The sequence below is a fragment of the Solea solea genome, chromosome 4, assembly GCF_958295425.1.
Source record: "Solea solea chromosome 4, fSolSol10.1, whole genome shotgun sequence".
In the NCBI taxonomy this organism is placed as follows: domain Eukaryota; kingdom Metazoa; phylum Chordata; class Actinopteri; order Pleuronectiformes; family Soleidae; genus Solea; species Solea solea.
The window spans coordinates 17030031-17056695 of record NC_081137.1 but is presented as its reverse complement, the minus strand read 5'-3'; the positions used below and the strand labels follow the sequence as shown (position 1 = coordinate 17056695).

General features: G+C 41.1%; 1 protein-coding gene across 5 annotated transcripts in view; it reads left to right on the top strand.

Annotated features, from left to right (window-relative positions):
• Positions 1–26665, top strand: part of arhgap32b (Rho GTPase activating protein 32b) — a 96290-nt gene that overhangs the window by 56223 nt on the left and 13402 nt on the right. For 3 of the 5 annotated variants that reach the window (XM_058626901.1, XM_058626900.1, XM_058626903.1), the window contains 8 exons: positions 2707–2793; positions 7283–7420; positions 9072–9164; positions 10035–10157; positions 10825–10902; positions 13290–13371; positions 14968–15018; positions 15813–15887. In XM_058626901.1, the coding sequence (XP_058482884.1) occupies positions 2707–2793; positions 7283–7420; positions 9072–9164; positions 10035–10157; positions 10825–10902; positions 13290–13371; positions 14968–15018; positions 15813–15887 (727 nt within the window). Of the gene's footprint in view, positions 1–2706; positions 2794–7282; positions 7421–9071; positions 9165–10034; positions 10158–10824; positions 10903–13289; positions 13372–14967; positions 15019–15812; positions 15888–19845; positions 20101–26665 lie in introns of those variants that run through there. The other 2 variants (XM_058626902.1, XM_058626904.1) reach the window with 2 other exon arrangements.

The window sequence follows — 26665 nt, the reverse complement described above, 5'->3', positions numbered from 1 at the left end:
GAACTTTTGCAGGGACACGTGTTTCCCAGAGCCGGAACCCTAGTGGTTTTCCCCCTCACTTCACCTCTGCATGGTCGACAGTTGTGTGTTTTCTTTTATTTCTCAATAGCCTTTGGATGAAGGGACAGGAAATTTGGTTCAGACAATCGTTTTCCCCTCAGGATGAACTCATAACTTTGGTGATCCACTGGCTTTTCATCTAGAAATAACTTGAGGCTGACAAACATCTGAGGAGTCATCTGCAAGAACATGCCTACATTTATCACCGCTCCTGACATTAGGGGCACACAGCAGATCCCTGACATAAATATATCAGTGAAACAAACAGTAGAAAATGTGATGTTAAAATTTGACAGCAGCTGATCTGCAGGGGCATATGGGATGGAGAAAAAATGGCTGAATAAAAGATAAAAAAAAAAAAGGTTAATATTGGAAAAACATTGCAGAGAATGAAAATGTGATGTCTCTTTTATGACTTAAAACCAGGGACAGCCATGGCCGAAACGTTTGTTTTGAAGATGATATCTCAAGAATGTTCTGAAGGAATTTCTCCAAGTTTGGCAAAAAAGTCTTTCTTTGCCGTAAGGATAAACTGTTTAGATTTGGTGGTCAAAGGTCTTGACTATGAAAGTCCTTTTAAGTCAACTTGTGCGTGTTGTATATATGGAAAACATTGCATAGACAGAGACTGTATTGGTCAGTGGAGGCATGCCACCACTGGGGTAATTCTAGTTTTGCGATAGAAGTGATGTCAATAGATCCAAACAATAATCCCTGTCTCCTTAGCAGCTGCGGTTGGTCACTAGGCAGCTGCTTTTTCCAAAACTATACTGCAGGTCCAAACCCATAAACCCCCACAATGAAACAGGATCAAACCTTTCTGCTCTCTGCACCACCACTATGTAGCCGTTTCTAACTTTTTGCTTTTATAGCTTTTACTGGCTGCCTTTTCAAGGGATGCTTGTCTTCCAGTCAAACCCACTTTAATGGTAACAAAAAAACACTTCCATGTGTTTCTGTCCCTTCTGTGACACTGTGACTTCGCTTCACATTATCTCTTTAGTGACGAGTGGAGCGCATTTACCGTCAGTCTTTGTTATGCTTTAAACCATGATGATGAAAGTACAATAGACAAAAAAAAAATACGTTATTCATGCAGATGTTGAAAATGAAGATGATTCAGATGTAAACTTGTATCAGGGTGATGCTGTGGTTAGCACTGTCGCTTCACAGCAAGAAGGTTCCTGGTTTAAATCCTCATTTTGAGCAAGTCTCTTCTGTTTGGAGATTGCATGTCTGTGTTCTTTGGCTTCCTCCCACACAGTCCGAAGACATGCAGAATGGAGTTAATGTGATTGTGAATGGTTGTTTGTCTCTGTATGTTGGTCCTTTCATGTCCGTGGAGAACAACCTGCCTCTCACCCACTATCAGCTGTATTGGCTCCAGTTTCCTCTGTGAAGGATAATCAAGATGATGAATGGATTGATTCACGCAATAATTGCATATGTGTGTGTGTGTGTGTGTGTGTGTGTGTTTTGACCTCGATCAGGTTCTGCGAAAACTAGAAGAGCACATGACACAGTAAATGACTGGTTAGCTTATTTATAGGACTTGCATTATATAAGATGTTTTTTGGGGAAAAAAAACAAACCAAGAAAAGTCTGGAATATCTGAAGAAATGCATAATCTTTCTGAATAGGAAATATCTGTTTCCTAAAACACACAGTTTACATGGAAGGACAGCATTTTATATCCTGATATAATTTGATACATGTATATATATATATTCCATAATAGTAGTTTTTAAGCGTTATGTCTCTGGCTAAATCACTGATGCAGCAGCATTGCAGCAGATAGCCACGACTGTACTTTTGAGATAATACCAGTCAGTAGGTAGAATTAAAATCCATACCTCAGGGCAAAGTTTATACAACTCCTGTCTCCTAAACACAGCTGTCCTCATGATTGTTTTAGCAAAACATACACCGACTGTCACAGCACCCTTCCTTTTTCTTTCCTCATTTATATTTTATCCAAATGGAAAATCCACTTAGTTGTCATGAGTGTAATTATCTTATACAACATCCATCTTTCTTTTTTCTTTTTTTGGAAGCCGCCTGTCAGTGAAGAGTTGTTTTGTGTTGTTCTCTTGTGTTTCCATGTAGAACAGATTATTTTCAACCTCACTTTGACACTATGGGTTTAAAAGTGATGTCAGAATGGATGATTTTTCTTTCCTCTCCAGTCGTATTATTCTGGATGCTGATGCCAAAACAGTTTTGGTAATAAGAACCAGAATGTTCTTGATATTTTCTACCCTGTGATTCTAAAATCTGATTGACACAGTCGTGGCTGCATCATTAAAAGAAATGGAAATCAGTCTGTGCCCACTCTCCTGCCTGACATATTTACCAAAAATCGTGAATAGAATTTGTGAATTGAAGCTGAAGGTTTCATGCTGTAGTGTCGTCCACCCACTGTCCGCATTAATGGACCCGTCAAAGGCTGAACGTGTGGAGGTCAGAGTGAACTGTGTCTCTTGTACTGTGTTTTTAGTCTATTTCTCCTGCTGAGACACGCAAGTTTGAAGGCTTTGTTTTACGGCTGTTATAATGAACTGTTTTTCTTGACCACTGCTGCCTAACTCTGCCTTTCAGAAAATGCTTGTTTTAAGGCTCTAATCGTGTCCTTTCTCTCTCTTTCAGTTGTCCCTTGAAGACGAACAGAGTGAATTGACGAGGAATGGCTACGAATCTAAGGAGCTGGTGTACTTAGTCCACATTTACTGCCAGGTAAGACTGTGGAACACAATGGATTTGATGGCACACTCCGTACAGAAATAGAGAAACATACCAAAGCAACCACGAGCTCGTACTTAAATGTAATTATATGCTATCTCCCATGTATGCTCCACTTCACTGAAAAACACCCACACATTTGTGAAATGTATTCATGCTTTGAACTCGTCTCTTAAAACTTGTCTGAAGTAATTTCCATCCCACGGATGATGGTTCATTAAACCAGTGCAGATATTCAGCACTCTTCCCTGTGAGCAGAGCTACAGGCCCAGACTTAGACATTACACAAACATGTAACTTATTGTTTCAAAAAATCCAAGTTATGTGGGAATTTGGAGCTGGATTGAAAAGAGCTGTGGATGCGTGCCAGGATGGGCTAGGGATTGTAAATAACACTGGCTTGGAAGGCCTTAGGAGTGTGCTCAAACTCTGATCTTTAGCCATATTTTTACATGAACATATTCTGTTCTTTCAGAGGATCGTTTTCATAATTCATTCTGTGTTGCAGGGTTTGTGAAACAGTCGGCTATGTTGTCTGTTGGCTAAGTTTCTCTCTCTGTTGCTTACGTTAGCATTAAAATGCATTTTCTGAGATCGGATAGCGCTTGACCATTTGTAAGTACATGTCTAAATACACAGGAGGACGGATTGTCCGGACGGATCAGCCAAACCACTTCAGGAGGTGGTCTGGAGACATGTTGTTACCAGATTAAACAGTGTAAATTCGATGCAGTACTTGGTGGCGGGTTTCCGCAAAGACTTCTTCCCCTGAGTCCAAACAATAGCGCAACTTCACATGCGGCGAACGTTGTTGTTGTTGTTGTTAATATGGCAGTGCATAGAGGTGACATAAGGGGGGGTGACTGTGATTGGATCGCGATCGGATCTTGATGTGGACACAGGAGTTCTGCCTCCTGATTGGATAAAGTGTTTTTGTGATACTTAAAAGTTGCTTCTTGATTTACTGTCAGAGCCATGAGACTGAAAGACCCATGTCACTGACCCATTATTGTAGGGTTACAGATACTTTCCGTCTTTGACGCGGCTGTTTCCATCTAGTTTTCTTTTTTTTTTTTACAACTAGTTGAACATTCCTTGTGTAGTTTCACAGCAGAGGTCTTGTCAAAGTTGAAAAAGTTGGCTCAGTCATCTCCAAAATTCCTTTTCAAGGAGGGCTGTTGATGAAGTAACAGCCAACTTATTTATGATTACATCATATGCAAAGTTTTGCAACACATTTGATTTATCCAAATTTGGGCAAAGCCTTTTCAGTAGAACACACACGTTACCCCAGCTGCTCAGAAGCTTTGCCTCTGCCTCCTTCAGTGACATTTTTGATTTTTGGTTTCATGCATATTCCTCTACAGATCATACTCTATTTGCACAACCTTGGCAATGCCACACAAGTATGCAGCTGTCTCCTTGGAAATTCTGACTCCTCACAGCCATTGGAAAACTGCTAAATCTAAACCAATTCTGTCTGGAAAAGGACAGAAAAGCTGGCAGAGAGGTGTCCCTGAACTCTGCAATCAGCTTTGAACAGAGAAACTAGCACAGAGCGACGAGGCTGGTTCAGCTCTACAAGCCCAGAAAAAGGGGGTGACTAGAAGAAAGTGGGACAGGAAACCATAAAGACCACAGAGCCCTCCCAGCGGCGTCTCTCCGAGCCAGCACTTTTCAAATAGTACTAGAATCAGTGGGCTGAGTGGTGCACTGCAGTCCCAGTCACACAAGCCCTGGCCTCGGCACAGACAAATTTTTCTAGGCCAAATCAAAGCAAATACTTTTTCCACCACTAGTCTCTCTCGGTGGGGTTTTGAGGTCTGGAGCTCTTTCTTACTGGATGAAAAAAAAAAACAAGATATACATAAAATCACTCGTGGATATTTGTTTGAAAGAAAAGCTAAGTTACATTTAATGTGGTGGATTGTGGGCAGAATTCTCTCTTGGTTTGCACTTGCACTGTTGGCATTTAATCACTGCTTTTCACTAGGAGGGGCTGAGTAAGCCAGTGATGTGCTTTGTTTATAAAGTATACAAGCCAAAGGCAGACTTGCTTCCCTTTTTATATTTGAATTTTTTTGAGACGGTGCCATTTTATCAGAGAGCAGGGTCTGTTGGGATATAAATACAGTTGATGCCAGAGAAAAATAAGTGCAGTGAGAGCTGATTAAGGTTTAACTGACTGGCCTTTTGCTCACAGAGACGCTTGATACTACTTTTGTGATGTCAACTACAAAGTTTCCTCCCATCTTCCAATCAAATCAATGAAATGATGTTTATATTTTCTCTGTATCAGGCAGAATTAAAAATATTTATATGGACCATGATGTAATACAGTGAACACTCAATTTACAAGGGATTTTAAGGCTGTGGTAGGCAAGACATTTTTGCAATTATTGATCAATAATTCCATAATTCGGCAAGTTATCTTGTTGAACACTTGGTAGAAAAGTCTCTTAAGTATCTCTCTAAGTGTCTTACCCAAGGACACATATACTAGCAAAAGCCAGGGGATCAAAACTCCCAACTTTCCAGTTGAAAGACAACTTTCTCTACCACTGAACTGAAAATGACTTACTACTTGAAGATACTAGTTAGTACAACGATCAAACATACAGTAGGTACCAAAAAATAAAATATTCACTTACCTCAGATCTTGCAGTTAAGAAGACAGTAATGCATAAAATAGATTTTATTAAAATGGTATGAAAATGAATCTAATTAATCAAATCTTAATCTTAAATGAGGCTACAATCAGTCACAGTGGAGCTGGATCTGTGTCTGCAAGTGTTACACAATCTCCTGCCTGATAACTGAGGATAACAGAAATCTGTGACGTGGAAGTAAGCGATACAGTAGCTTTGTCGAGGCATCAGGTCAAAGCTCTTGAGCATAAGCCAGGGACATTGGTCCTCTCAGCTCACATCAGTGCCCTCTGCAGGACTGTGTGGACTCATGGTTTTGATTCTTCTGCAAACTTTAAACTGTACCGCTGTGAAAGCATGTCTGGGGGTAGATTGTATGCTTCAGGCCTTCAGTTATATGTCGTGGTGTTCAAGGATCAGGTGACCTTGTGGCAGTTGAATTTCTCGCTTGTGGAAATGTACCCAGGCACAACGCCGCACAGTTCACTTGTGGTTCAGACCAAACAGCATCTGATGATGGATGAATTATGTGTAAACTATGGGTGTGTTATGTGATGACGGTGAGAAGCAACTGATACTTTACAACACGTGTCAAACTCAAGGCCCGCGGGCCATAACCTGCCCGCAAACACAATTGTGCTCAGCTCACAAGATAATAGGTGCATTAGGGCGTGTCCTCCTCCAATTTTGCTATTTACATGGTGCGTAATCTTGGCACAAAGTGTGGCACAAGGCACAAAGGGGTTGTATTCAGTGTCTGAATTATTCATAGGTTCGTTTTGGATGTAACATCAATAAAGCCAATCAAAAGCCACATGCACCTGTGGTTGGTGCATTGCTATTTAAATGGCAAACGCTGGAAAGTGAATAATTCTATGCTCAGGAAGACGGAGAGGTGGGCGAGTAGAATAAAAGCAAAATAAAAAATCTGATGTTGGACCTCTTTTCTGTACACCGTTTCATCAGCTCCACTGATGAGCCCTTCTTCTGTGGAACCACCCACAAATTTGATGGTCAGGTTTGCTGTAAATTAGTCGTGTTTTAGACTTTTTTTTTTACGCAGCAGTGAGCTGAGCAAACAGGCTCACGGCAGCTGCAGTACTTAACGTGATGGAGTCTGAGGTTCTTGTGCCAACAGGAACTGAATGCAGTGTCAGGAAATCCAGGCAAAAAAGGTAGAAGGATTAAGAGCAAGCGGAGACCATTTCGTCTCTAGACTCTGGGGGATAAAAGTATGCTATTGAAAGTCCAGTGGAAATCTGTGTACTATATTCTTACATAGGTGGCTTTATTGTGTGGAGTGATGTGTGCAGAGTGGAGGATATTGCATCCTGTATTGGAGCAGCAACCAAACTGGAATTGACCCAGTGATATCTTACTATGATTGTTGTGTTAAAAGGCTTTTACAATTGTATGTAAATCATAAAGAAAGAGGAATTTGGTTCTTATTTGGTCTCTACAGTTGCATCAAAAACATTTTAGCTCAGTTGTAGGCTAGTGTTGAATTGACTGGTAGACATTTCTGGTCCATTTAGCTTTACCTCACTTTCGTCATCGTTAGTTTTACGATATATGAGACAATCGGCAATTGATGTTGTTAAAACTCCCATAACTGATTTTGAAGCACTCCAAGGCATGAAACGAGCGGTAAACACCAGACTGATGTATCATCACCTTTTAAAGCTGCTGTCAGTGAAAGACTTTAGTGAACATATGTGTCAGTATTGTGACATTTATCATTGATCAAGAGTGTTTGCAGCTCTCTGTGAGCAACCACAGTGTTGTGTCTTTGTCTCCTCACCTGCTGCACTCACATTTCTGTCATGGTTTTGAAGGGCCGGAGCTGGATTGTGAAGCGCAGCTATGAGGACTTCCGTGTCCTGGACAAGCACCTACACCTCTGCATTTATGACCGACGCTTCTCACAGCTGCCTGAGCTGCCTCGATTGGAAAGTCTGACTGATTCGTCAGAGGTGAGTTCATTCATGCAGGTTAAAATATACAATCCAATCTGAATCTTAAATAGATTTTTTCTCAGTATAACATGAAACTGACTCTGGTCTAAATATAGACTTTTAAAAAGATGTACATTATTCAGCATAATAATTATCTTTCTGCATTTTGGAGAATCTTGTTTCTGCTTAAATCTCACACAGCACTTTGATATGCAATGGGATCTACCTAGCTAATTTCTTAGGAATGTGCCATCTGATATTGTGTCAGTTATTTCCCCTTCAGTCCGCTTGAGAAAGTTATTCAGAGCCGAGTCAGGTGAAACTGTACGGTCAGACTGAGGCTTTAAAAAGAATGCAGAGGTATCAAACAGAGTGGCCAAACCAGTTTGTGTGTGTGTGTGTAAGTTTGTTTAAGTGTGTCTGTGTGTGCCTTCTGGAACAATAGCCTTCGAAAGTTGCCTGCGGGCCACATTTTACTTTCACCAGTAGCTGAATTTATAGGCTCCAATGTTAAATCTTAGTTTTGGACTTTCTTTGCTGTCATATAACATCAGGTTTAGACAAGACTTTTTTGTTTCAACAGAGCTGTATTTTAGATTCGAGCACTTTCGGGAGTCAGCTTTAACACAAATGCACAGATGTGAGGCACCAGAAACTGTAAAACTAACTTTCCCTTGTAATATGATGTCATAGCCACAAATGCCACTTCAAGTGGTTAGCTGCCATGCACCACTCTTTAGCTGCCTAATTATTTGCATTTGTCCTCTAATGGCACATAACAACAGGAGCCAGAGCATTCGAATGGGAGCAACTAACTTAAAGGAATACTTCACCGATTTGCATTTAGCTTTGTTTTCCTAGAATAGGGGTAATATTTTTGAAAAATTGTGCTTCCCCTGTTCTAGTAATACAAAGCTAAATGTAAATCGGTGAAGTATTCCTTTAAATTGAAGTCTTGTTTTTAACAAGTTTAATATCCGGTACATTATTGGTGGATGACTGTAGGCCTTTTTCTTGCCAGTCATTCTGACCAGTCGGAGTCAGTGCTGTCACAACCTTGAACTTTAGCTGACAACTAACAGTTGTGCAAATAATTGGGATTAATTTTATGCCATGATTCTACAAAGGTTATGAAACTAATTCACCTTATTAAGCATTAGAGTAGCTGTATGTGAGAAATCCTTTGTGTTAAGTCATAAAATTACCAGGATCACAGATTATCACAGATTAACGAGACGTGTTAAACTGAAATATTCTGTTTATGTTGCAGTATCCATTTTAACCTCCAGTTGCATGTTATACACATGGCCCTTTTAAGCATTTTAGCACTGAATGAATGGCAGTCAAAGGAAATAACAACAGGGAATCAGAGTAAAAATAGTGTTAAAAACATATTTCTTCTTCATTCAGCTGTTTTAAATAAAACAGTTATGATTATTATGCAAGAAAATCTGCTGTTAGAACGAATAATTGTGATCAGACAAATTGAGACAGGCCTGGTGACCTGAACAGAACTATTGTAAATGTTATAATTAACTAACACATGTCAAATATATCTGCAGTGAAAAAGGCCTTAGTACATACTGTACATAATAATGGTTACTACTGTAAATCTTAAGTCAGAGTAATGACTCTAACTGGCCTGTTTTTGTGTGTTGCCCCATGTTAGTCAGTTTCCCAGATGTTGTTAGCCTACCTCTCCCGGCTCTCAGCCATTGCTGACAACAAGATCAACTGTGGACCTGCCCTCACATGGATGGAGGTAAGCATGTCATGTTCTGTCTGTGATATCACTCTGGGTGTTTTACTTGCAGATGAAATTGTAATCATACTCCTGCACAGTATGTATTAGGAAACACTACAGTGGCCTGAATCAGAGGAGCATTATGTTCAAACACTGCAGTCGCCCATCAAAGAGAAACATCTTTGATATATTGCACACGACAAAACCCTAAGCTCAAGCTACCTGTGGCCTACTTTGTTCTTCTTTGCTATATAAAACAGTTTGTCTTCTACTTGTGGATGCCTAGAAGTGTAGAGAAAGTACCATTGAGTTATTGTAGAATCACAACAACCCGGTATGAGGTAGTATGAAGTCGTATCTGTCTTTTGTACTGTGTATGATACTTATACTGAAGTGTTGTGCCCCATAAATCCTGCAGATGTTCAGTTTCTTTCCCATTTTTGGATATTTTTTGGACTATTTTCAAACTGCCGTCCGTCCTAATTAAAACAGCACACAGATTTATGCAGTCCTTCATTATTCAGTAGTTTCAACAGTGATGTTTGTTGGATGCAGACCTGGATCTAGTGACTGGTCCTCGACAGGTGTTTATGCCGTCTCTGGCATAAACGTCCATTCTGTGAAGAACCCACAGTCCATGGCACAGTGGGTTTGTCATTCATGCATTTATTTAACAGCTTTCAATGCACCCTCAGAAATAAGTGTCCAATGGATTCAACGTGTGATGGCTTCAGTCAAACCACATTATAATACAATAAGGCTGATGAGCTTTTAAACGCAGGATAATCATATGCTGTCATATTTTTCTCGCTGTTTCTGTTTTGTCTAATTACTTGCGTTGCCTGTTGAATTTGCTTGTAAGTCCGGTCTGTGTTTGATTTGCACTAGGTTGACAATAAGGGGAATCATCTGTTGGTCCACGAAGAGTCATCTATCAACGTGCCAGCTATTGCTGCTGCACACGTCATCAAGCGCTACATTGCCCAGGCGTCAGATGAGCTGTCCTTTGAGGTGATGACAACAAAACCCATCAGCATCCTCATTTTCTCTCGTTTCTCAAGATACTCTGAGATTCCATAAGAATTCGTCACAGATGTGTCCTCATTTGTTGTTGCTCGCAACATTGAACCGGACAAGACAATAAAGACACAGATGGAGGGAAAGATCTGAACGGACAATCACGCTATCTTTTCTGGTACAAATGCTCTGGCACAAATTCCTCAATTGAACAGGGAAATGACATCATAGTCTGGTGTAATCCCACTGACCACAGCAGTCCAGAGAGCGTATGTCATGCATTTGAATGTTAAAGCTTGAGTCTGTAAGTCTAGGCTAGCAATAGCAGAAAACTCTAGTTTGGGCAGGGTATGCTCACAAAAGCAGGTCAGTTAGTGAAAGGGGAGGGTAGGACAAACATTCATTGTGTGTGGTCTGAATGTAGTGAGTGGTTACCAACATTTAATCTTTTTTTTTTTTTTCAGACATCTTTATTGATTGATTGATATCAGGACTTGAAGATGTTTAAGAAAGACATTTTCAGTACCCAGCCTTGTTGTTGTAGCTGAATACTGCCTCCAGTTTTAGCAATCACCGAGGCCTTTTCTCATCAAGAAGTAAAGAAACAGTCGGATACATTTCTAATCTCCTCTCTTTCCCATCTTTGTTGTGCTCTCTGCAGGTTGGTGACATTGTCTCAGTGATTGACATGCCTCCTAAAGAAGACACCACATGGTGGAGAGGGAAGCATGGATTTCAGGTATGCTGCACACAGCCTGAAGCCAAAAGCATATACACAAGTGTGCGCACACCGGTTTCCTCTAACTGTAAACTTTGAGGTATTTTAAGGATGAGGAGAGAGCGGCGCGTTGTGAAGTGGTTTCCAAAGCCATAGGGTTTACTAAAAGTCTTGGATTACAGGCCTTCTCTGTAATGTAAACTGAATAATTAAATTAATAGTCTCCCGTGTATGACAAGTCATTTTAAATTGAGTGCGAAACAATATGTCCGTGTTATGTATGTGCAGCTGGACATATGTTGCACAAAAAAATGATAAAAATCCTTGTGGGTAGATTTAGATTTTATTGCAGTTTATTGGCTTAAGTGTCCACGAGACAATAAAATACAACACAGGAAGTACAGATGAGGAAACGGATGAATGATTTAAAAGTCTTATCACATACCAGAACATGGCACACAGGTTTATAATTCTCCTAGAAAACTAAATGCTATACAGTCAAAGAGAAATAGCTGTGTGTTTGTGTGTGCAAATGTTTTGTCTGCTGAAGCCCTCTGCGGCTGCAATGAGGGCCATGTTTTTTTTTATACAATATATACATCAAAATGAGAGCAGTTACTAATGGGAACAAAATGTATCTTACAATAGACAGGGTGTTTTGATATATCTTTGTTTAAGAAGGGTGTTTTTATTCTTAAAATAACATTCTCATGCCCACATTGCTTGCACATCTCTCAGTCGTTATTTTGCGTAAAACTCGCATCTCCAAGCCAACCTGAAGTTTGAGAGGTTTCAGCTGTCAAAGTTGGACAAATCATCTGGATATCTTCCAAAAATACTGTGGTTTTTAGTACACACATCCATCACGTTTTATCATCCCTCCACCGCAACTCACCATGGAAACACTGTGTGAGAAGACGGAGGGAATTGTGCGCTCAAACAACTTCAGCTGTGGAAGATTTGATTAAAAATGAAATCAGTCATGTCTTTTTTATTCTCTTTAAGTCCCAACGCATTCATTTTGTGACACGATAAATGATATTGGCTGGATTAAAGCGGAAGTGGCTAAAGTAAACATTAATTTCTCTTTTTGAGAACTATGATCTCAGCTAAATCTCTGCAGGCTCAGGGGGCCGACTGTGTAATGAGCTACTCCCTCAGTAAATCAAGGGAAATCACACATGTGGATTTGTGCTGTAAATTCAATGGAAACGCCAGTCCTCATTTAAGTTGCATGTTATTCTTCGTAAATCTGATCCCGTGCGTTTTGAGACATGAAGCTCCAGGGGGGACATTTATAGTGTGGCCTATATTTTTTTGGTCAAACAAATGGCAAATTTGTTTTCTAAGACAACATCACTCTTAAAGTTCAAACTTGACTGCAGATATCTTCTTAGTTTAAATCAGAATCTGCAACAGCAATGACACTGGGTTTTGCAGCTTGTGTCTGGCTGAACCTCCTCTGACCCTCTGCCCTCTCTGGGTGGCAGAGTGTGTGTGTGTGTGTGTGTGTGTGTGTTTTGGCTCTGTTCCTGTAAGAAGTACTGCCATTCACACTCATTATATTCAGAAAAGTTCTCATTGGCTGGTTATTCACTGATGCATCTCTACTATGTCTATGTGTCTTGGGCACCCTGCGATTTCCATATTAAATCCATACTTGAATCTGTCCAATATGTAACATTTATGAGGGTTTATTAGCAGAAATTGAATACATTACACATAAGTACTGTTTGTATTATCTTAACTTTAAAATTAAGATCGAGTCTTTGTGATATACTTTAGACAAGGCCTGGGTTTATGGAGGCGGCCACTTTGCACAGCCATGTTTCTACAACAGCCTAAATGGACAAACCAGCCACAGCATGTGTTTTTATGTTTTAAAGTGATATGTAAAGGCCAGTGAAGTTCCCTTAATATTTAGATGTCACTAACTGTCACTGGACCATTTATACTGAATATTAGAGCTTAAAAAGGGTGTTTGGATAGTAATTAAACAATAATGCAAACAAACCAGCTCTCTCCATCAGGAGTGAATGATATTGATATGTGTTTCTGTGGCCTGTACCAAATTTTTATTCTCATGGAGAAGGTTCATAGACACTTATGAACCACTACTTTAATAATGGTACAGAAAACACAAAGCACTGGTGTATGTAATACTGTATGAGTTTCTGTTTTCCAGGTTTAACTGAATAAAAACACACACACAGTGTAGTCATTTCCATGCCACCTGATCCATAAATGTCCTAAACAGGTGCCAATCTCTGTCTCAGAATCCAGTAAATGCAGTGACCTCAGAATCTTGACACGTGTTTATAATCTACGATAGAGATGTGTGTACATATCTGATTGTACTTCCTTGCACCTCACCTGCCCGTCTCTTTGCTCTGCTCTGCTCTGTCCAGGTTGGCTTCTTTCCCAGCGAGTGCGTGGAGCTCATAAATGATAAGGTGCCACAGTCCATGACTAACTCGGTGCCAAAACCAGGTACACACCCTCCTCCTTCCTCTGCGTCTGAAATGATTCACAATTGGAAGGAAGTTATCCCTGATAGCAGTTAATGTCTCACTAATATGGCTTCATGTTCAGGAAGTGGTTAGGTGTGTGATGTATGAAGTGGCTCTGTGTGTGTGTGTGTGTGTGTTTGTGTGTAAGTAGATCCATTGAGTGGTGTAATATCCTTACATTCAGGCTGGGCAATACTTCCGTAACAACGTAGCATTTTCTTTGTTATCAGTATAACATTATCATATATTCTAAATCACATGCATTGTGCAAACACGCATTGAGACGTAACACATAATCACAATGGCTTGCAAAATGTTTCTGTGGTTTTTTTTTTTGTTTTCAGTTTGTTAAGAGTTTTAAAACCACAATTAAGTTGGTAATTATCAACATCGACTGATTTGAAAAACAGTTGTGTGATGATTTTGAATGACTGAAGTGCTTGGACTCTAAATGATTTTTTCATTATGTGTAAAACCTTAGTTCAATATGCAGAGCCCAGCGCGACGTTTATATACATTTAGTGTGTGGGCATCGTGCAGTGAAAGCAAACTCATCATTTAAACACATCTTTCCCCCGAAATAGCTTACCAATCATGCTATTGCTTTAGCTATTGACTCAGCACTATGCAAATCCACTGCAGATAGCTCTGCTAATCTATGACCATGTAGAGCAAACACAAGATAAGCTCTTTAGCACACTCCCGAGTGTCTCAGGCAAATGTACAACATTATCAAATGGAGCACTTTATGTGGCCGTGATGTAGACTTGAGCTAAACATTAACTTCTCCCACACTGCAGCTGCTGTTGAAATTGGCAGCTCACATCACATCGCTGTATGAGTGATCCCTTTTTGATCAAACCTCAGTGTACGAATCCAAACCGGAGACTGATTAAACCAGCATGACTCACTATCACAGCCATCCGACTGGCTTTGGGCTGGGTGAGCTGAGCCAGGCTTCCCAACCAGTGGAACGCCACTGGGATCAGGATTAAGTGATGGCACAGAAACGCAAAAAGCAGAAATCTCACACACACACACATATACAAACCCCACAAGCTCTTCAATTATGGGGGAGACGATATTGTATGTGCGAGGTTTTGAGGTGCTGCTGGAAGCCCATAGTATCTGCCCTGCCAATCAACTTTTTAAGCCTCTCAGATTGTGTGACTGATCAGAAATGAGCTTGTGTATGTGTGTGTGTAGATTTAACTGTTGCACTCGGCACAAAACACACTGTTCAAGGCTGGATCTAATGGGCCTGCCTTTTGCATGTCTTTGTTTGCCAATCGTGCTTTTTGTATTACAAAATAATCACCTTTAATAAAATATATTTACTGAGACAAATGTAATTTTTTTAATATAAATCAACCAAAGTAAAATGTTGGGCTGTCTATTTCAAATATGCGATCAGTGGCAGAACAAATAACTGAGTGTAATAATGCTGCTGTTGAAATCTGCTTGTGTACAGTATGTGTGTGTGTGCTCCACTGCCTGAGTGCACCTTTAACTGTATGTACAATTGTCTTAGCATGTGTCTTGATTTGTTGCATTGACTGTGACTCCTCTACCTCAGCCACCCCCAGCTCTGGCCTGCAGCCCGCTTCTTGGAATCTCTTCCCCCCCTGTGCGTGCTGGTACACACTCTTCATCCACCACGTCCACTCACACTGCTCTCACTCACTCACTCACTCACACTATTTTTGATCCTTAGATTTTTAGTCCTGTTTGGTTTTATTAAATAGTTTTAGTTGTAGCCATACTTTAAACTGGGCAAAATGATAACAATAATAACAGAAGTCACTGTCTGGTGTTTCATGTGACTGATTTGCCCCCTTGTGTTTGTCGTTTAGAAATATAAGCTGTTTTTTTTTTTAAATTGCCTTTAGCATTGACTTATGCATCTCCACCACCACTGAACAATAAAGACAAGCTGGTGTGTATGAGAAAAAAGTACTGCATTGTTTCCCCGTCACTGCTCATTCTTACAATAACTGTGTGCCTCAAACAGTGAAAACTATTATATCGTGAAGTAATTACAGAATGGAAATGTGCTGAATAACTATTGTCAAGAAAAATGCAGACCAAGTATAAAAAAGGGGCTATAAGAACCTAAGGATTATGACTTAAAAGTTCTGTCATAAAAAAAAAAAACTACATTTACTGATAAATGTAATGTTTCATATTGGCTGTGCTTCATTTCCATATTTCCTCTTATCGTTACACTTTCTCACCAAGCAGTTTATTGCTTTGGCATCAAAGTATGACTTTCTATGCAAAGCATCTGACCTCACTGTGCCACAATTTTCTCTGTTTGCTAAATTGACGTGCTTCTCTCCCTCTGCTGATTCTCTCATGTCTCCATGCCATGCCATCCACCCATCTGTCTGTTGATCCATCTGTCCATCGGGCCGCATGCAGACTTGGAGATGGAGAGTGTAATAGAGGACAATGCATGGGTGGCCGACCCGCTAAACCACTACAGCCTAAGTTCAGGTAGACAAAAAGCCCCTGTGTGTGTTGCACCACCAACCCTTAACCAAAACCTTAACCCTTAACTCCACAACCCCGATGCTTTTGAACTGTGTGACCCTAATATGACTACTCCCTGTACCTGTCACAGTAGCTTTTAATTAGTGGTAGTTTAGGTAGTTATAGCTCTTCACACTCACTTACAAAACCTTTGTATGAATGAAGGGAGCCTCTCACAATCCAGTTCAATTGTGGTGTCTGAGTGTGTGTGTGTGTGTGTGACCTTTAACTTCCTGATCCACATTTTCTCTACAATCTGTTGGTGCCCCAGAAAATATTTAGGTCCATCGGTAGTGCAGCTATTTTAGACTGTATGAGCAATGTGAGAGCACACTGTATATAAAACATGGACGTAGTCTTCCAGTTGTAAAACAAACTCCAGTTGTGAAGCCTTAAAATCTTTGATTTAATTGGAGCCACAGACGTCACCTGCAACCAGCCACCTATTGGATAATAACGGCTGTCAATCACACTGGTTGTCCACTCATATGTGCTTTGCTTTATCATCTATTTTCCTCTAGAGGGAAACAAGATTTATAAAATTGACATCATGTTCTGTCGAAGAAGAACTGAAACTAGAGACCATCAACTCCTAAGGAAAATGTTAAGTGATGTTGTGAATTGAAGAGAAGTAGGTTTAATTTCCGTAAAGCCGTGTTTCCACTTAGTAGAACAGTTCGGTTTGGTAAAGTATTGTACAAATTTTTTTTGTGTTTCCATTCGGAATATTACAGAAATAACCAGCCCCAACCGTTCCATTCTTTGGCACCCATAGTACCAGAGTAAAATGGTCTGGTATGGTCCGGGTGCAGCTAGACCGGCTCCACCTACAGCAGTAAAAAAAAAAGTCACTCCCTTGCAATCGGTGTAAATATTCCATGGAAATCGAGACAAACTCCCCCAAACGGCCACAAACTGAGCACGAAAAAAAGAGTTGCTAGGTGTCCTCTGTTATTGTCCTTTGGGTTGTTGTCTGTTGTGTCGCGTTCAAGGTCGTCGTTCGTTTTGGGTCACACAGTACAGCCCACACCCCCCAACCAAGTAAAGGGACCGTTCCCAGTCGAAGCACAAGCCTGACCCAGGAATACCATACTGTACCATACTGAAACATACCATGATGGAAACACAGCTTTAGACTTCTATTTAAAAAGTTTTCTTTTTGCGACCAGAAGAGTCTCCCCTGTGGTGGGCGATGGCTAACTTCTACTTCTGTCCTACCTCCTAGGTGTCACTTTTCAAACAGAAAAAATATACAGTGTCTAGTGTGAGGACATGTTTTTGTCCAGTGTGTTTGCTTTTTTTTTTTTAACTGTCCTTCTCTTGCTTTAAAAATCCTTGTGTGATAACAAAGAAAAGATTATGTTGATGTCGTTTGTCTGCAAAAGGGAGAAAAAAAAACTATGTGTAAAAGTTTTAGGGATTAGTGGGAGAACTGTGCTTTTTAAACCAGGGCAAACGTATCCCTGTTCTGTTTTTGTTACGCTGCCATCCAAGGTGTATGCAAATGACTTCAGGGGTGAGCCAGGTTACTAGAGCATTTCTCAAAGCTGCTGAATGTACCCTGTGTCTGGATGAGGTCCAGCTGTGTTTGTGTGTGTCTGTTTGGTTGAAGCCGAATGGCCGCACCAGGGGTGCCTTGGTGCTAGGTCTCGACCGACCTTGATTTATTTAATCCTTTCACAATGAGAGTGGGGCCTGTAAACCCATCCATTGAGCACTAAGCTTTGTCCTGCAACAGTAAGAATCTCTGTCTCCCTCTCCATGGTGACTGAGAGAGCACATTCCTGCAGGCAGCCACACAGCATTGGAAAAAATATCCTTGCTCTGCTCAGATCTCCGATGCTCACCACTAACCTTTCCTGCCTCCCAGCAAAACCATGGAAATTGTTAACACGCTGCAGTGCTACCATTTAGAAGAAGGCAAAAGAAAGCAGACGTTACCCATCCTTCCATACATGTTCTTGCGCTGTCTCAGGCAGTCTACAGGGGAAAAAAAACAATTGTCAACATCAATTAGGAAATGAATGGACTTGGAATGGTTTTTCAATAAAAAACTATTATTCAGATTTTTATTCCTCTTCAGACAGCCCAGTAAACCTGCCAGTTACTGACCCAGATGTAAGTCTCCCCCCTTCATTGTTCTCCTCAGTGCAGGCCTTCATCATGTCTGGAGTCCAGAGATTTCGGCAGCTGTGAGCACGTATGAGCCAAGACAGCTGGTTATGTGAGGCAGGGAGGAAGGAAAGTGGGGAGAGAATGTGTGAGACAGAGTAAGATTTGTCCTCCTGTTCCCGAGGATCTCCAGTCATTTCCTGGTGCTGTGAAACTATGCGAGCTCCCTTGTGTAACACGTTGCACTGGAGCTTCAATAAGAGACTGTTGTTGTTGTCGATCTGTTGATCTCCCTGTTTGTGGCTGCATTTGTTAACCTGCTAACAACGATGTTATAAACCAGGGTTTCTCAGTCCTGGGTCTCCGTGGACCCAGTGCCCTGCATGTTTTAGATGTTGCTCAGGTGTGTTGGAGCAGGGCAACATTTAAAACAGACCAGGAGTGAGAAACACTGTTATAACTTACAGATAACAGTCAGGTAGCACACTCATGTCCATGTTTCAGACTGCAAGGTGAGTTTTTGCTTGTCCAAAGGGATCCTCCACCTGCTGCTGTGTACTTCCTCTCTTTATGTCATGAGTGATCATTGTTCTAATACCGCTTATGTCCAGCACTGAATATTGTGTGACAAATTAATCCTGTTGACTCAGCCCCATGCCATCGATTACAGCTCCTACTCTTGACTAGTCCAGGGGCTACATGGTAAAACTGTAGCTTTCACTCTCTGAACTCTCAGATATTATCCTTTTACCTCATGTCTTTGCTCCTGATTTCTATGGGTGATGGTGTAGAAGACGGACATGCTGTGTTAAATTTTGCTTGACTTTCTTAATAATTTTCATCAGCAGCTCTGTTAGTATAGACACAGAAGGGCAAAAGTTATACATTTAACTCGGCAAAATGGGGAACATTCTTTATGTACTGTACTCTTGTGCGTGTCCTGCATCTTTTGTGCGTGTCCTGTATCCATAAGCAGACATCACATGTGTTGTGATGTGTTATTTGCAGAACCTACATGTTAATGGCTCATGTGACTGATATGATGTGTGACAGTATTAGATTGTTACAGCTGACACATTTATCATTGGACCGTTGGGGTCGCTCAGGGTGGAACTGATTTTACTACTTTATGTACGGTTGTTAGTCGGTGTGAGTTGAAAACAACAAGAAGAAAACAAGAGTTCATATCTGTTCCATCCTCTTTGGACTGAATCTTCACATTTCCTTTGTAAATAGGTGACCGTAATTACATTTGTGCAGCTTAAAGTCATCATCAGCATCGGAGAAGTTAAAATAACTGATGATTTGCTGAAAAACAACTTGAAATACAACAATCAGTCGTGTCCAATGATACCTAGACCAGACATTGCTTTTTTGTAAGTAATATAGAGTGGCAGAAAAACTAAAACTGTACTTGAGTAGAAGAGTTGTGTAAGTGTCCTGTGTGTCAAAGACATGACCCCTGTCCAACTTATTAAAAGCCTGTTAAAAGTTGAAGTGATCACATGTAGTGAAAAGAGACTGATAGCAGTCTTGTGATTCTGGGGCAGCAACAAATTACTGTGACTCTGTTATGACTCAACATGTCTGCTCAGGGACTGAGACTTTCAACAATTAATAGGGTTATTCTTTCTGGGGGCCTGAGCTGATTTTTTAATTCAATACATGGTTGCAAAAAAAAAAAACAACTCTTGTGGAGGAAAATGTTGGACCACCGCTGAAATAGAAGTTGTCAGAGCGTGGTTTTGAAATTTCCTGCAGCACGTGAAGGCAGCACGGGGCTGGCGGGGCAGAAGCGGAGCTGCGTGTGTGTGCGCAGAGAGAACAGACACACTCCGCTCCTCCTGTCATTTATTGCTCCTCTTGTGTGTGTTATAGACACATAGTGTTTAAACACCGCTTATCTCAGGTGAACTTTCCCCGCCTCTGTAACAGGTGAGCGGTTAGAGAGTGTGAGAGAGAAAAAGTTTAGCGGCGCTTTGTACTTCGAACGGGTTTTCTTTTCTTCTTCGTTTTTCTTTCTTTTTTAAATGCTGTCATTTCAGTCCAGCGCTATGGATCTAAGGTAAGAGACTACGTCTGGATATTGTTTTTCTACTGAAGTATTGAAGCGTAACATTTAATCCTGTGTTAGATGGATCGAGTTTCAGGAGGAATAAACTGTGAATGATGGAGTGGGGGATTCATACGTGTGGAAAACATTTGTCCTTCTCTGTGTGACCGCAACGTTTTCCATTTTCTCCTTTTTATTTCACAGTTATTGAATCACTAATGTACAATATGAGTTCCCCAGTCTTACAAGAAGCAGAGGCAGCTGATTCTTTAAGATGTTACCATAACTCAATAAGCTCTGATGAATGTTTGTTTTTTGCCCCCCTCTATTTCTCTCTGAGAGTTAGTTCAATTAGTGCTGCTTTTTGTGGTCAGATTAAAGAGATTAATGGTTAAGAAAAAATTAAATAAATGAATAATACTCGTAATATAAAGGATTAGAAAATTGAAAATACTTAAACATTGAAAACTAGGTTAAAATTATTTGTAGAAATATGGCACGTGGAAAAAAAACAACACATAAACTGCAGATTTTAGGGTTTGCTTAGTTTCAATATGAACACAATTGTGCCAAGAATACTGAAAACATTTGAAATAGTCATGTGGTGTCCATTTGTGAAACATCTGACTAAATATACATTTAGTCCATGTCAAAGTGTCCCCTTGTGTTGCTGTGGACTGACAGCACAGAAACTAAAACCCAACGACAGCTGACACTTCCCAGTCTGTCCTCACTTCTCTCTGCTGATGTTCTGTTTACTGGCGCATTGAGACATGGAACAATTAGTCATTTTGTTCCTATTATCTTTTGCACACTTAGGCGCCTGTGTCCAAACAGAGGTCAGTGTCTGCTCTGCTGTTTACTCAGCCAACGACCATCCAGAAACTCCTACAGGAGATGTGCACAGTCTCTCTTCCCTCATTGTGTTCTCTTAGTTTGATGAGTCGGGCAAACATTATCTCTGTGGTTGTTGCCTCTCACTCGACAAATGTGTGTTTGTTGTTGGTAGTGAGCAGGAAAAACAACATTATGATGAAGCTGGCCTGTTGACGCATGTATGTGGCTGCAAAGCAAAGTTTACTGTGGCTACAGGAATTTATTTGAGGGACTTTGTTCCCAATGTTCTCCAGATACCAAGTGAATGCAGCTGCATTGACGGGATGAATATCCTCTCACCTGTTTAAAAAAAAACAACTCACCATTATGTGTCACCAGGGGTAATCTCTATGGAAAAGCCCATGATGTCATATCCATAAATGAACTCTTGTTCTCGCAGGATGTAGACATCTGAGACTGACAACAATATCATAATAATAGCCACCAGCAGAGGATAGCAATTTGAATTTCCCACTCCACTGCTTATGAGTGTTTGTGTGTGTTAAGGAGGGGCCACTGGTCGTAGTGAAACGGTTGAGTTGAGTTGTAATGAGAGCACTATGAAGTCCCACAGAGCCACATTCATGCCTCTCCTGGTGCATGTGTATTCATGGAACACTGATGCGCACAGTAGTTGTATCAAATGTCTCAGGCTGATTGGCTCGGGTAGTGTCGCCGCTCAGCTTTAGTGTTGCTAAGAAGTTGGAATTTTCCTCTGCGTGCTTTTGAAATGCTCCTCACTAACTGGGTGGAATGAGGTGGTCAGTCTGGGGTTGAGTGGGGGGGGGAAACAGTGCGTGATGTTTGCCATTACGTATGCAATTGTTTCTGCTGTAATGCTTGGCCCCCTGCTTGTCATATCCCAGCCCCTCACTGGGCTCTCTGAGGGAAAAGACTCGTCATGCATATACAGTTGGTGAGTTCAGGGCTGCAGCTGAAACCTGTTAGAGTTGATTAGGCAGGAACCATCCCTCTCTGTGCTGAGTTTTATCTGGCCTCATCTGATCTGTTATGACAGGTACCGGCTTCAGCCACTTGGCTCTTATTTCTCTCACTGTAAATATCTCAGCCCATATCACCTTGTAGAGAACCCCATGTCATGAGAGTTTAGAATGTTTGCAAATATACACTATATTCTACAGAAACCACTGTCAGCTGTTTGTATTAAAGGGCCACTCCTCTAATTTCCCACATGCAGTTCAGTTTAGTTGTCCTGGTTGGCCCCACTCAGCTGAAGTTAAAGTTGAAATAGATTTTTAAAGTACTTTGTGTCATTACAAATTATACAAAGTAATATTTCAATTTTCACCATGCATTACAGCTCAGTTCAGCACACAACCCATTTATTTGAGTTTCAATTATCAAAGGTTGGGAAGGATACTAAAATAACGGATCAGTGCGGAGCTAAACATTGCAGTCCATCGAGACAGTTTTTCATTGATAATGTCACCACACACAGCACTGTTTACTGTGTTGCATTCTTCTTTGTTGAATTTCTTGGCCGCCTTCACTGCGTGGCACTGCTATGATGCGACGCTCCCGCTATCTGAGCTTCATACCCCATGGTTTATATGCAAGCCAGGTCGAGGTTTGATGTTACATACCGTTTCATGGTGAGCTTAACTGCACTGTACTACTTGATAGAAACACAGCATTTGAGTGTCACCCCCGGGCAGAGAGGATTTAATGATAAACTGTATCCAGTTGCATCATGGGAACTGTAGGATCCTTTGTCTTTCGAATCTGGCTCATGTGAGGGAGTGCTTGTTAGGATACCTTGGTCTGTGCTGCTTTAGATTTAATCTTTTTTTTTCTTTTTTAAATACAATCTTTGCTAGTCTCCTAACTTTGTGAAAGCACATAACTGAATCACTGCACCCTGAAGCTCTAAATCTTGTAATTAGTGTCACAGAAAGCAGCCTCTATCAGTCCTGCTCTTCTTAAATTAAATGCCTTTTACCCAGCTGGATTTCAGCAGTGAGTGTGGCAGTGGCCTCACAGCTGAGCATGCTTTAATAGCTACTGGCCCTCAGGCTGTCAACTGCCCTCCAGTAGGCAGATGGGAGTCCGTGTCCGTGCTCTGGAGAGTCGTACTTGTCATTGCACTTTCCTTGTTTACGCCTTTTCCTGCATGATACTGAGGCCACTTTCTTGATGCATAAACCGTGAGTAAACAAAGCTGCCTCAGCTGTTTTGTCTCTGGTTACAGCAGTACAGAAGGAATTTCTCCCTGAGGGTTAAACTGTAGCTCCACTTTTCCCCTGAAAAGAAACACTGGGTCTTGTTTACAGATACTGGCTCAGTGACAAACAGTTGGTGCTGAATTGATTGTGCTGCTTCATTAACATAGCAATAGGATTCAAATGTATGTATTTACTAAGAGGAGCAAGGAGTTTACAAATCTATTTTGGTTTAGGATTTGTTTCTTTTTGAGACGCCACATTGTGTGTTATGAAAATCAGTGAAACCATTTTCTTATAAGAAAACACTGATGTTGATGTGATGATCACATGGTGTTGATAAAGTATCTTGTTGGATGGTTACTTGATATGCAAAGTGAATGAATTGGGTTTTAATCTTAAAGGAACCTCCGCTGACACATAATATTTACCTCTAGCTATTGTCACAGCGCCGCCATCATGATATGTTTGATTTAACACATTTAAAGGAATAGAAATATACTTTATTTTAGTTAGTATTGTGCAAAACAGTAGTTCCTCTCAAAACTGTAAAAACACTGGCTGGTTCACTCAGTTTTCCAATAAGTGAACCAGAGGACATCTGGTGGAAAATGGAGTTTAAGAGAGGGACTGAATTCAGCCACAAAGCATCTTTCCAATGAGCTTATTACCTCTACTATGGTCTTGATGTTTTCACTTAAGTCTGCTGCATGCATTTAACTTTCATAATGTAACTTAAGCATGCAGAACAAAGCCTCTCATTCATTTTAAGTAATAGTCTCTAGCCAAGAGTGCACTCACACAGTGGCTGATTTAAATAATTGTAATAATAATAATATTCATACATGTATGAGCACATGTGTGCTTCATGATGTACGTGCATCTAAGTCGGATTCATCAAAGTTGAGTGCTAATAATCACTAAACGCTGCAGGAAATCACTGCTGGGACACTTGTTTTCATGTTATCTCACACAGATATGCTGCTGTGTTTTTTCTCTTACTGGGTTTGTTTTGTCTCTGCAGATTGAGTTTGGTGAGCTTTGACATGCATTTAGCTGGATTTCATTGACAGCAAAACTCGGCTTGACAGCGAAGGGCACTAGTAACTTTCAGGAGATTAGTTATTGATTTGACCAAATGTTAAATGTGTTCCTCTTATTTTGGCCCGAGCAGGTAAATTGAATATGATGTTGGGTCTGTGAAATGCATCGGAGAAGTGGAAAGGCTGTGATTGTGACTGTTAAAGCAGTGTGTTCTGGAATAAGGATAAAAACTGATATATATACAGTACACCACAGTTTTTCCACTTCAGGCCAGAGCAGCTAAGACAGGAGACGTTTGTGCCATCACTTTGTTATGAGGGATTTAGTGAAGTTCCAGATGTTGTGGCTGAAAGAACACAATGATCGAGATAGGTATTGCACATTTTACCACTGTCCTCAGTAGTGAACTTTAAGCTGGTGTTTTGATTTGTTTTGTTTTTTTCCTGAGCGAGACCATCTGCACTGTCATTTGAAATGTTTTAGATTCCAGGAATGTGGGCCATGTGGCTGTGGAGCGCTTTGTGCTCTTTTATTGGTTTGAGATCCAGAGAGGTCGGTTGTGCTGTGGAAGAGGAAGGGATGTTGTTCTGAGTCAGTGTGAAGGACAGCACCATGCAAGTGTCTGTAGAGGATATAGCAGAGACGAATATGTATCCACACACCGCAAACGTTTGACTGGGACCAGTTTCATACTTGGAGTTGCGCAGTTGCACTTACGCCAATCATAATGAAGTGCTTTCAGAGGCTGGCAATGACACAGATCAAGAAGTTTGTTGACATAACAGCTGACTCGTACCAGTATGCCTACGGGCGGAATTGTTCCACAGCTGACGCCACCTCGGCTTTCATCCATCAGTCCCTCACACCTCTGGAGAGTAAGAACATCTATATGAGGCTGTTCTTTTTGAATTTTAGTTCTGCTTTTAATGCAATCATCCCACAGCCACTGGTGAGCAAACTGTCAGTACTTGGAATAGCCCCGACACTCTGTAAATGGATTTAAGACCTCTTACCTAATAGACCCCAGTCCGTCAGAATTGGTAACATCACATCCTCACCTATCACCCTTAAAACTGGCTCCCCTCAGAGCTGTGTCCTCAGCCCACTCCTCCACATACTGCTCACACACGACTGCAGAGCCCACTGTGACGGCAACCCTACAGTGAAGTTCGCAGACAACACTGCTGCAGTGGGGCTTATAACCCAACGGTTACGAGTCGGCAGGAGGTAGTACAGACTGGGACTGTGGTGCAGGGAAAAACAATCTGATCCTCAATACCAAAGAAAAGCAAGAAGGAGGTGATAGAGAGCCCACAATCTTCACTGTGTGGCCCTACAGTTGCAGAGAAGCGAGCACTGCAGCGGGTGGTTAAATCTGCCCAGAGGACTACTAGACACAGCTTACCCCCCCCCCCCCTCAGATGTCTACACCAGCAGATGCAGAGTGTGAGCAGTCTGCATCATGAGAGACACTACTCACTCCACACACAAGCTGTTGGCCCCTCTCCCGTCAGGCAGGAGGCTGCGCAGCATCCGGGCAAGGACCACAAGACTGAAAAACAGCTTCTTCCCGGATGCCGTGTTGAACTGTTCCACACTGCCGCTCCTCTGTTTAGAAACTGTTGCGCTGTAAAAGCTGCTGCACTATTTAATTATAATGCCGCTGACGTTTTGATTTGATTGGTTGTTTTTGGGTGCCTTTTTTTCATTTTATTATATTATTTTTACTTAGTTTATTGCAGACCGAGACCTGGGTACCATATAAAGTTACTTATGTTACTTACACATTGAATGATCCTTGAAAAGTTTATCAGACTGGTCATGCTTGGGCCAAGTCGAGTAAAAAGTGTCCCCATAGTGGAAAAACCCTCTGCTTCTGCTGTCTTCCCAGTGGCTCCAAGTATGGGAGTCTCAATGAGTATTTTTTTTTTTAAACAAATGTCTGGAGGAGAGGCCAGCTCTATTGTTCCTCCCTGCAGAGAAAAATCACATTGTTTGATTCCAGTGATGGCCTTTCCACATCTCTCAAAAGCAGAGAAAACAACTGGTGTGTAGTTTAAGAAGATTACGACCCTTTCCCAGGCAAAGTGTATGATTAATGCGGGTTGGGTTTTTTTTTTGGTTTTTTTTCTTTTTGGCAAGAGGAACTGAGGATACTGGTATTGGATGTTGAGGATTCCTTTGTAGTTGCCTGGGAGGTGGTATTTAAGAATGAAGCTTTTGCTTCAAGGAAACCAGACATGCATAAAGGAAGAGTTTGCATTAGAATAAGGCTGAAATGCACAATGGGACACGTTGAGCACCTTGTATGGGGTTTCACTCCAATGCATGGATAGAGCTCGTGAAAGCTGAGCCCTTAGTCACTGTAGTGTAGAAAACATGTGTGAAGAATCTAACATGTGTCCTTCCTTCCTTCACTCCTGTAGTGTAGAAAACATGTGTTTAAGGATTCTAACCTGTGTCCTTCCATCACTCCT